Here is an 11,930-nt window from a genome sequence, read left to right as displayed (position 1 = left end):
ATAAAGAATGAACGATGAAGAATGAAAAAGTATCAATGATCAATGAAGAATGAACAAGGATCAATGTTCATTGAAGAATGAACAATTAAGAATGAACAAGGAGCAATGATCATTGAAGAATGAACGATGAAGAATGAACAAGGATCAATGATCAATAAAGATTGAACGATGAGGAATGAACAAGGATCAATGATCAATTAAGAATTGATGAGAATTCAGTCCACAACGTCCAAGATCATCAAGTTACGGTTCCTACAACACAAGCTACGGTCCATGCGTTACTTAGCCACGCAAATGTCAAGCAAATGGCTGCTAATTTCGTGGGATTCTCTTCAAAGAAATCCTTTATTACTTGCCTTAAATGGGAAGTTGAATAAATGGGAAGTTGAATAGATGAGAAGTTGAATAAATGGGAAGTTGAATACAAGCAGCAACCTGAATTCTAGCTTTAAAGCTTAAATGGGAGTTTTTTTTTTATAGGAGAAATGCAAGAGTTTTTAGGAGAATATGGACGGTTCAAAGTAGCTTAATTAGCCTTAATTTGCTGTTTAAATAGCTATTAATAAAGGGTCATTATTAGCCTTAAATGCTTAACATTAAAAAGGCTTAATTCTAGCTTTTGTTTAATGCTTTGTTTTCTGATTTTTGTAAGAGGGAAAGTTAAAAGGTTCCTTGAAGGGAAAGTTAAAAGGTTGCTTGAGGGAAGTTAAAAGGTTCCTTGAAGGCTTGTAACACTTGCATTATTTTTAGTATAAAAGGAACTCATTGCCATGCATTTTAGGCAAGTGAGATTGAAAACAAAATTCTGATTTTCTTTGTGAATTTCTTTGTGCTTACTTTGTGTTGCACGCCCCCTTTTATTCTTATTACTTAGTGTTTGAGAGTAAAAGCTTTGAGAGTTTAAAATACTTAGTGAATTTTTGCTGCTCAAAGAAACCATCCAATCTAGAATAAGTTTCTAAGTTGCGTGGGTGTTCTCTTGTTTCGTTCCTTGTTAAGCTTGTTTTTAAGCTAATTCATACACTCTAAAACGGTCCCATTACACTTCCACATCAGTTGGTATCAGAGCCAAATCGTGTTGAACGAGATTACACTAGTTAAAACGCAGTATGGGTGATAATCAGTCCAATGCCGAAATGTTAAAAGTAATCGTGGATCAACTTCATGTAATGCACGATGGAATGAAGAGGCATGAAACAAGAATGGATGCCATTGGAGAGACGTTGCTTAGAGTGGGTAGAAGGGTAGAGGAATTAGAGAATTCTACTCCCACCCATGGCGAGTCCCATTTTCGTAACAATCAAGAAGATAGAAGTTTCAAACTAGACCTTCCTGAATTTGATGGTTCTAGTGATCCGGAGGTTTTTTATGATTGGGTACGAAGATTAGAGAATATTTTTGAGTATAAAAATTATGATGATGATAAGAGTTGTAAAATGGCGACTCTTAAATTGACAAAACTTGCTGGGCTTTGGTATGATAACCTCAAAGCCAAGAGAAGGAGAGAAGGGAAAGAAAAGATTGCATCTTGGGAAAAACTCAAGAAGAAAATGGAGCAACGTTGGGTCCCACGTGAATATGTGCAGGATCAATATGTCAAATTAACTCGCCTAAATCAAGGTGAGCGTAATATTGATGAATATGTACGTGAGTTTGAGAAGCTTAGCTTGGTGTGTGACATACAAGAGAAGGAACCACTCAAAATTGCGCGTTTCACAAAGGGGCTTTCTAAACCAATCTCTAATAAGGTGGATCTTCTACCTTATTCCACTTATGATGAGGTTGTGAAAGCTGCTAGGAAGGTTGAAGCACAAAACAAAGAGGAGAAGCCGAAGAATGCTCCAAGACCCCCTTTTAGAGCGTTCTCTTCCGCGGGAAAAGTTGATTCTTTTCCTAGCCCTTCTAAATCAACTGTTCCTACTAACCCTTCGAAAACTTATGGAGGAAAACCAGATTTCAAGCAAGATGCATCCAAAAGAACTTGTTACAAGTGTCATGAAAGAGGACATATTGCTAGTGAATGTCCAAAACGGAATACACTTACTATTCAAGAAGGAGAGTGGGGTTCCGAAGAAGAGGAAGAGGAGGAGGAATATGAGGAATATGGTGCTGAAGAAAATGACGCTCCATTATGTGGTGTTGTGAGAAGACTTCTACATTCCGAACCTCTCAAAGATATGCAACAACGAGAGAACCTTTTTCATACTAGATGCAAGGTTCAAGACAAGGTTTTTGATGTGATTGTTGATGAAGGATCATGCACGGATGTGGCCTCAACTGAACTTGTAAGTAAGCTTAAATTACCTACACGAAATCATGCTAAACCTTACAAGTTAAATTGGCTGGATAATGACACCGGTTTAAAGGTTAAGAAACAAGCACTAGTTTCATTCACTATAGGAAATTTTTATGATGAACGTTGGTGTGACGTTTTACCTATGAGTGCGTGTCATATTTTGCTTGGTAGACCATGGCAATTTGATAGAAAAGCTATTCATGATGGTGTTTCTAATGTCTATACGGTCACTACCAAATTAGGAAAGAAGATTAGGTTGTTACCTTTGCCCCCTAAGGTTGAACCTATGGTGGAAAAGAAACCAAACTTCCTTATGTCTAGGAAGGAGTTTGAGGAAGAATGCGTGATAGAAGGAGGAGGGTTTCTGCTTATTGTAAAGCCCATTGTTGATGATGTTTCTCATGTGGCTAACTCTATTCCGTTGAGAAACTTGCTTAAAGAATTTGCAGATGTGTTTCCCGATGATTTGCCTAAAGGGTTGCCTCCATTTCGTGGTATTGAACATGCAATTGATTTGGTACCGGGAGCCTCATTACCAAACAAGGCAGCCTATAGATGCAATCCCGAGCAAGCTAAGGAGTTGCAAAGACAAGTTGAAGAACTCATGGAAAAGGGCAATGTGCGTGAAAGCCTTAGTCCATGTGCGGTGCCTGCCCTTTTGGTGCCAAAGAAAGAAGGAACTTGGAGGATGTGTATTGATAGTCGTGCCATCAACAACATAACTATTAAATATAGATTTCCCATGCCAAGGCTACAAGACATGCTTGATGAATTAAGTGGAGCCACAGTTTTTAGCAAAATTGACTTGCGAAGTGGTTATCATCAAATGAGAATTCGTGAAGGAGATGAATGGAAGACTGCTTTCAAGACAAAGCAAGGTCTATATGAATGGCTTGTCATGCCATTTGGACTTTGCAATGCTCCTAGTTCGTTCATGAGACTCATGAATGAGGTATTACGTCCCTTTCTAAATAAATTCATTGTTGTATATTTAGATGATATTCTAGTATATAGTAAAACTGAAAATGAGCATTTGATACATTTGAGAGTTTTACTTGAGGCATTGAGAGAGCATAAATTGTATGGAAAAATGGAAAAATGTACTTTCATGTGTAGTAGTATTTCTTTCCTAGGCTACATTGTTTCTAGTGAAGGAGTACAGGTTGATCCCGAGAAGGTGAAAGCTATCTCAACATGGAAGGTACCCAAAGATGTTCATGAGGTTAGAAGTTTTCATGGACTAGCTTCATTTTACCGAGTCTTCATCAAGAACTTTTCCACTCTTATGGCGCCTTTAACGGAGCTCTTGAAGAAAGGTGCATTTCAATGGAATGAAGCAGCCCACAAAGCCTTTGAAGACGTCAAAACCAAGTTATGCAACGCTCCAATACTTGCATTACCTGATTTTGACAAGTTGTTTGAAGTAGAATGTGATGCAAGTGGCGTAGGCATTGGTGCGGTTCTTGTTCAAGAAAGGCGTCCCATTTGTTATTTTAGTGAAAAGTTAAGTGGAGCTAAGTTGAATTATTCAAATTATGATCGTGAATTCTATGCCATTGTTAGAGCTTTGGATTATTGGTCTCATTACTTAAGGCCAAAGCCATTTGTTCTACATTCCGATCATGAAGCTTTGAAGTTCATTCATGGTCAACAAAAGCTCAACCATAGACATGCAAAGTGGGTGGAGTTCCTACAATCCTTCACTTTTAGTTCGAAGTACAAGGAAGGGAAGAAGAATGTGGTGGCGGATGCGTTGTCAAGGAGGAGTTACTTACTTGCTATGGTTCACACTCAAATATTAGGCTTTGAACACCTAAAGGCCTTATATGAAAGTGATGATGATTTTGCTACTGAATTTTCTAAGCCCACTAAAGGATACTTGGTTCATGATGGTTTCTTATTCAAGGGAAACAAGTTATGTATCCCTAAAAGTGGAGTGCGTGAGTTATTGGTGCGTGAAGTCCATGGAGGAGGTATTGCGGGTCATTTTGGAATTCATAAGACTATGGAGATACTTCAAGAACATTTCTATTGGCCACGAATGATCAAGGATGTAACACATGTGGTTGAAAGATGTTCTACTTGTCAAAAGTCCAAGAGTACCTTTCATAAGGGTCTCTACACTCCCTTGCCCGTTCCTAATGCTCCTTGGGAAGAGGTAAGTATGGACTTTATTGTGGGTCTTCCTAGGACTCAAAGAGGAAAAGATAGCATCATGGTGGTTGTTGATCGTTTTTCTAAAATGGCTCATTTCATTGCTTGTCACAAGACGGATGATGCATCTAAAGTTGCTGATTTGTACTTTCGAGAAATATTACGCCTACATGGAGTGCCAAGGACCATTGTTTCGGATAGGGACACTAAGTTCCTAAGTCATTTTTGGAGGACTCTTTGGAAGTTGGTAGGTACTAAACTTCTTTTTAGTACTTCTCATCATCCACAAACGGATGGTCAAACAGAGGTCACAAATCGCACTTTGGGATCCTTATTGCGTGGTCTAGTGAGTAGAACGCAAAAGGATTGGGATGTGAAGTTGGCTCATGCTGAGTTTGCCTACAATAGATCACCGTCATCTACTACTACTCGTGCTCCTTTTGAGGTGGTCTATGGGGTAAATCCTTTACTTCCTCTTGATCTTATTCCTTTGCCCAAGAAAGATCTAGTTCATGTTGATTCAAAGAAAAGATGGGAAGCTTTTCAAGAAACATGCGCTCAAGTCAAGAAAAAGATTGAAGCCATGAATACCGTTTACAAGGAAAGAGCTAATAAAAGAAGGAAACAGCCTACTTTTGCTCAAGGTGATTTGGTGTGGTTACATTTGCGCAAGGAACGTTTTCCTAACCTTAGGAAGAACAAGCTTATGCCTAGATCAGATGGCCCATTTCGTGTGGTTGAAAAGATTGGAGAAAGTGCTTACAAGCTTGAATTGCCAAGTGACTATGGTGGTGTTAGTGCAACTTTCAATGTGGGTGATTTGTCTCCATACCTTGAAGATGAGAGTTTGAGGGCAAACTTCTTTGAAGAGGGGGAGAATGATGAGAATTCAGTCCACAACGTCCAAGATCATCAAGTTACGGTTCCTACAACACAAGCTACGGTCCATGCGTTACTTAGCCACGCAAATGTCAAGCAAATGGCTGCTAATTTCGTGGGATTCTCTTCAAAGAAATCCTTTATTACTTGCCTTAAATGGGAAGTTGAATAAATGGGAAGTTGAATAGATGAGAAGTTGAATAAATGGGAAGTTGAATACAAGCAGCAACCTGAATTCTAGCTTTAATGCTTAAATGGGAGTTTTTTTTTTATAGGAGAAATGCAAGAGTTTTTAGGAGAATATGGACGGTTCAAAGTAGCTTAATTAGCCTTAATTTGCTGTTTAAATAGCTATTAATAAAGGGTCATTATTAGCCTTAAATGCTTAACATTAAAAAGGCTTAATTCTAGCTTTTGTTTAATGCTTTGTTTTCTGATTTTTGTAAGAGGGAAAGTTAAAAGGTTCCTTGAAGGGAAAGTTAAAAGGTTGCTTGAGGGAAGTTAAAAGGTTCCTTGAAGGCTTGTAACACTTGCATTATTTTTAGTATAAAAGGAACTCATTGCCATGCATTTTAGGCAAGTGAGATTGAAAACAAAATTCTGATTTTCTTTGTGAATTTCTTTGTGCTTACTTTGTGTTGCACGCCCCCTTTTATTCTTATTACTTAGTGTTTGAGAGTAAAAGCTTTGAGAGTTTAAAATACTTAGTGAATTTTTGCTGCTCAAAGAAACCATCCAATCTAGAATAAGTTTCTAAGTTGCGTGGGTGTTCTCTTGTTTCGTTCCTTGTTAAGCTTGTTTTTAAGCTAATTCATACACTCTAAAACGGTCCCATTACACTTCCACATCAAGAATGAACGATGAAGAATGAATAAGGATCAATGATCAATATTAAATGAACGATGAAGAATGAACAAGGATCAATGATCATTTAAGAATGAACGATGAAGAATGAACCAAGATCAATGATCAATGAAGAATGAACGATGAAAAATGAACAAGGATCAATGATCAATGAAGAATGCACGATGAAGAATGAACAAGGATCAATGATCAATGATGAATGAACGATGAAGAATGAACAAGGATCAATGATCAATGATGAATGAACGACGAAGAATGAACAAGGCTCAATGTTTATTGAAGAATGAACAAGGATCAATGGTCAATGAAGAATGAACGATGAAGAATGAACAAGTACCAATGATCATTGAAGAATGAACGATGAAGAATGAACAAGGATCAATGATCAATGAAGAATGAACAATGAAGAATGAACAAGGATCAATGATCAATGAATATTGAACGATGAAGAATGAACAAGCATTAATGTTCATTGAAGAATGAACGATTAAGAATGAACAAGGATCAATGGTCAATGAAGAATGAACAAGGATCAATGTTCATTGAAGAATGAACAAGGATCAATGATCAATGATGAATGAACGATGAAGAATGAACAAGGATCCATTTTCATTGAAGAATGAACGATGAAGAATGAACAAGGATCAATGATCAATAAAGATTGAACGATGAGGAATGAACAAGGATCAATGATCAAATAAGAATGAACGATGAAGAATGAACAAGGATCAATGATCAATAATGAATGAACGATGAAGAATGAACAAGGATCAATGATCAATGATGAATGAACGATGAAGAATGAACAAGGATCCATTTTCATTGAAGAATGAACGATGAAGAATGAACAAGGATCAATGATCAATAAAGATTGAACGATGAGGAATGAACAAGGATCAATGATCAAATAAGAATGAACGATGAAGAATGAACAAGGATCAATGATCAATAATGAATGAACGATGAAGAATGAACAAGGATCAATGATCAATAATGAATGAACGATGAAGAATGAACCAGGATCAATGATCAATGAAGAATGAACGATGAAGAATGAACAAGGATCAATGATCAATGAAGAATGCACGATGAAGAATGAACAAGGATCAATGATCAATGACGAATGAACGATGAAGAATGAACAAGGATCAATTCTTTTTGAAGAATGAACAAGGATCAAAGGTAAATGAAGTGATGTGTAAACAAGACGAGAAACCTTGTTACAAAATGATAAGTTAAAGGGGTCACACGTTTTTTGGTATATTTTTTTAGTATGATCAGATTAGTTAGGGGAACTCTCACCCTAAACTTGAGGATATAACAAGGAGGAACACTCACTCACTTGTTTGGGTGTAGCTTAGATTAGGGAACTCTCACCAAATCGTCAACTACAAGCTTTAGTTTTAGGAACTCTCACTAAAACTCTAACTCTTCAAATTTGGAACACTCAAATTTGGACAATTAAAATTGACTAAACACAAGTCAAGTTCAATAAACAAAACACAAGTTTTTTGGCAAATTTCTGGATGTGTTTTTCATTCATCAAAGTATGCTATATATAGCATTCTTACATTAAATAATTACAACCTTTCACTTGCCTAAATAAATTCACAAAAGAAAATAAAAAGACAACAAAATAAAAGAGAATTAAGTGGCTAATCAATGTCCACATTAATCTCCATTACACACACTTAAGACTAATTAAACAAAGATTAAAACTAGGGAAGAAATGGCCAGCAATTAAACTCTTCACATGGCTCCTTCAAGTGTGCAAAGTAACATCCAAAACAGCCCATTCATTTGCCTGGTAACTCCCATTTACTCCTCCATTTAAGCTTCTTTATTATTGCATTTTACTCCTACAATAATGCCTAGTAACCCCCACTAAAAAAGGTTAATATTCAGCCATAAATACTCCTAAAAACATGCCCCTTTGAATTCCAAAACTGCAGCTTTAAATGAGATTAAAAACCAGCTTTAAATCTCCTTAAAACATGCCCCTTCGTATTTCAAAACTGTTTGGAATTAATTCCTTGTAACCGACACCCTTTAATTTATACTTTCAACAAAGTACTTAGTCATACTTAGCAAAGTACAACCATTTGATGACTTATTTGGACCGTGCATGCTATGATCAAAATAAGACTTGGACAAAATTAATTCCCTTGCATTGGATTGGACTTGGACATCTTGGACACTTGTACCTTGACCATCTTGGTCATCCTCCTCTTCTTCAAAGGGAATTGCCCTCAATTCTTCATCATCATAATATAGTGCAAGATCACCCACATTGAACGTACTTGAGACGCCATGCCTTCCACCCAAATCAACCTTGTATGCATTGTCATTGATCTTTTCCACTACTTCAAATGGACCTTCAGCTCGTGGCATGAGCTTGTTTTTCCTTTGACTAGGAAATCTTTCTTTCCTCATGTAAATCCACACTAAGTCACCAACTTCAAAGTTCTTCACGTTTCTAACTCTTTTGTTGGCTTGTTTCTTGTAAGTCTCATTGGCCTTTTCAATATTCTTCCTCACTTCCTTGTGAATCTTGACCATGAACTCGGCTTGCTCTTTTGCACCTCCATGCACAAACTTATCTTGAGGTAGAGCAATAAGATCAATAGGAACATAGGGATTAACCCCGTAGACTACTTCAAAAGGTGAATACTTTGTAGTAGCACTAGGAGTCCTATTGTAAGCAAACTCGGCATGAGCAAGCTTAACATCCCAATCCTTGGTGCTCTTACTAACCAATGTTCTAAGCAAAGAACCAAGAACTCTATTCACCACCTCGGTTTGACCGTCGGTTTGTGGATGATGTGATGTAGAAAACAGCAACTTAGTTCCCATGAGACGCCATAATGACTTCCAAAAATGACTTAGGAACTTTGTATCTCGATCGGACACAATGGTGCGTGGCACCCCATGAAAACGAACCACTTCCTCAAAATATAGCTTAGCCACTTTCATGGCATCTTCAGTTTTATGACATGGAATGAAGTGAGCCATTTTTGAGAACCTATCAACAACCACCATTATTGAATCTTTACCCCTTTGAGTTCTAGGTAAAGCTACAATAAAATCCATACTAACATCTTCCCAAGGTCTCTCGGGAACTGGCAAAGGCTTGTAAAGACCCTTATGAAACACCATTTTTGCCCTTTGACAAGTAGAGCAACGACTAACCACATGATGAACCGTAGCTAACATCTTTGGCCAGTAAAAGTGAGCTTGAAGAAGCTCCATTGTCTTTTGAATCCCAACGTGACCAGCTAGACCTCCTCCATGAACTTCATGAATCAACAAACTTCTAATTGGACACTTAGGAATGCATAATCTATTTCCCTTGAAAAGAAAACCATCATGTAAGGAAAATAAATCATAAACTCCATGAACACATTTCTCCATGACGCCATTAAAATCACCATCTTCCTTGTAGTACTCTTTGATCAAATCAAAACCAAGAATCTTAGCTTCCACCACTCCAAGTAGAGAATGTCTTCTAGATAAGGCATCCGCAACAACATTAGCTTTCCCACTCTTGTATTTAGAGGAAAAGTTAAATGTTTGCAAGAACTCCACCCACTTAGCATGCCTCGAATTCAGCTTCTTTTGGCCATGAATGAATCTTAAAGACTCATGATCAGAATGTAGTATGAACGGTTGTGGCCTCAAATAATGTACCAATGATCTAAAGCTCTTACCATTGCATAGAACTCTTTATCATAGGTGGAATAATTCAGCTTGCCTTGGCTCAACTTCTCGCTAAAATAAGCGATTGGACGCCCTTCTTGGATCAACACGGCGCCAATTCCTCTCCCACTTGCATCACATTCAACCTCAAACAGCTTGGAAAAATTTGGAAGTGCAAGAATAGGAGTGTTGCACATTTTTTCCTTCACTTCTTCAAAGGCCTTTTGAGCTTGTGGAGTCCACTCGAACGCCCCCTTTTTAGTACACTCAGTTATAGGAGCCATGAGTGTGCTAAAATTCTTGATAAACCTTCTATAGAAAGAAGCCAGTCCATGAAAAGAACGGACCTCCGTGAGTGTTTTAGGACTAGGCCATGATTGAATTGCTTCAACCTTGCTAGGATCCACCTTCACGCCATCACTTGAAACTATGTAACCAAGAAAATTGACCTCATATAACATAAAATCACATTTTTCAAGTTTTCCATACAATTTTTGTTTTCTCAAAACAGTGAAAACTTCAAGTAAATGCTTCAAATGCTCATCCCTATCTCGACTGTAAATAAGGATGTCATCAAGGTATACCACCACGAACTTGCCAAGAAATGGCCTCAACACTTCGTTCATCAATCTCATGAAAGTGCTAGGTGCATTTGTAAGACCAAACGGCATCACGAGCCATTCATACAACCCATGCTTCGTTTTGAAAGCTGTCTTCCATTCATCCCCTTCCCTCATTCGAATCTGATGGTAACCACTTCTCAAATCAACTTTTGAGAACACCTTCGAACCACTTAACTCATCAAGCATGTCATCAAGCCTAGGAATTGGAAACCTGTACTTGATAGTAATATTGTTAACAGCTCTACTATCAATGCACATACGCCAAGTACCATCTTTTTTTGGAACCAAAAGAGCAGGAACAGCACACGGACTCATAGACTCACGCACATAACCCATACCCATCAACTCTTCTATTTGACGTTGTAACTCCTTAGTTTCTAAAGGATTACATCTATAGGCAGGTTTATTTGGCAATGGTGCGCCGGGAATGAGATCAATTTGATGCTCAATTCCTCTCAAAGGTGGTAACCCCTTAGGCAACTCATTAGGAAAAACATCCTCAAACTCCTTAATCAATTGTGCCAAGTTAGGATTTTGACTCACAAATTTTTCGTGGATTTCTTTGGAATATAATAAGAACAACTCTCCCTCACCTTCAAACTCCCTCTCAAATTCTTTAAAGGACAATAAAGAAATTTCTTTGTGTGGTTTTTGTGAAAGCCGTGGGGGTGGTAAAGGGTGTAATTTTTTTTGTTTCCCTTGGTGAGTTATAGTGTATGTATTATGGTATCCATCATGAAATGATTTTCTATCCGTTTGCCATGGCCTACCGAGCAGAATATGACAAGCATCCATTGACACAACATCACACAATTGACTATCATGATAGGAACCAATAGAAAAACTAACCATGCATTGCTTTCTAACTCCCGTACTAGAATTAGAATCTAACCAACTCAACTTGTAAGGGTGTGGATGATTAGTGGTGGTAAGACCAAGTCTAGACACTAAAGTCTTTGACACAGTATTAGCCTCACTACCCCCGTCAATAATTAAATCACATACCTCGTCACCAATTTTACATTTGGTGATGAAAATATGTTGCCTTTGTGGCGCCAAAGGCTCCTCCACTCGTGCTTGCAATGCCCTCCTAACAACCAGATTGGTTTTGTCCTCCATCTCCGGAAAGCAATGATCTTCTTCCCCATCCTCTTCATTGGGATTCTCGATCTCCTCTTCTTCTGTTTCAAAATCCTCCCAATTAATGTTTTGCGTGGCCATAAGCTTAACCTCTTGGATTGTTAAAGCTCTTGAGTTAGGACAATCCTTCTTGAAATGACCTCTACCTCCACACTTGTAACAGACAATGTCGCTAAGTTTGAAGTCTTTCTTGTCTTTCTTAAGTGCTTCATTTGACTTGCTAAAGGAAGAACCCTCCTTCAAGGTGAAGGGTGGTTTGCGCACCACTGGAGTAGTGG

The 11,930-nt window shown here is 37.9% G+C and overlaps 1 protein-coding gene and 1 pseudogene across 1 annotated transcript; one reads left to right on the top strand and one right to left on the bottom strand.

Moving 5' to 3' along the window:
* The first annotated feature begins 1,109 nt into the window (after positions 1-1,109).
* LOC130810675 (uncharacterized) lies at positions 1,110-3,429 on the top strand. Its single transcript, XM_057676816.1, has 3 exons — positions 1,110-1,376; positions 1,587-3,321; positions 3,416-3,429. The coding sequence occupies exons 1-3, from the start codon at positions 1,110-1,112 to the stop codon at positions 3,427-3,429; spliced, it is 2,016 nt and encodes a 671-aa protein (XP_057532799.1).
* A 5,092-nt stretch (positions 3,430-8,521) lies between these two features.
* Positions 8,522-11,631, bottom strand: LOC130810674 (uncharacterized; annotated as a pseudogene).
* Between the last annotated feature and the right edge of the window lie 299 nt (positions 11,632-11,930).

Source organism: Amaranthus tricolor, chromosome 4, assembly GCF_026212465.1.
Source record: "Amaranthus tricolor cultivar Red isolate AtriRed21 chromosome 4, ASM2621246v1, whole genome shotgun sequence".
NCBI lineage: Eukaryota > Viridiplantae > Streptophyta > Magnoliopsida > Caryophyllales > Amaranthaceae > Amaranthus > Amaranthus tricolor.
This window is presented reverse-complemented; position numbering and strand designations above follow the sequence as displayed.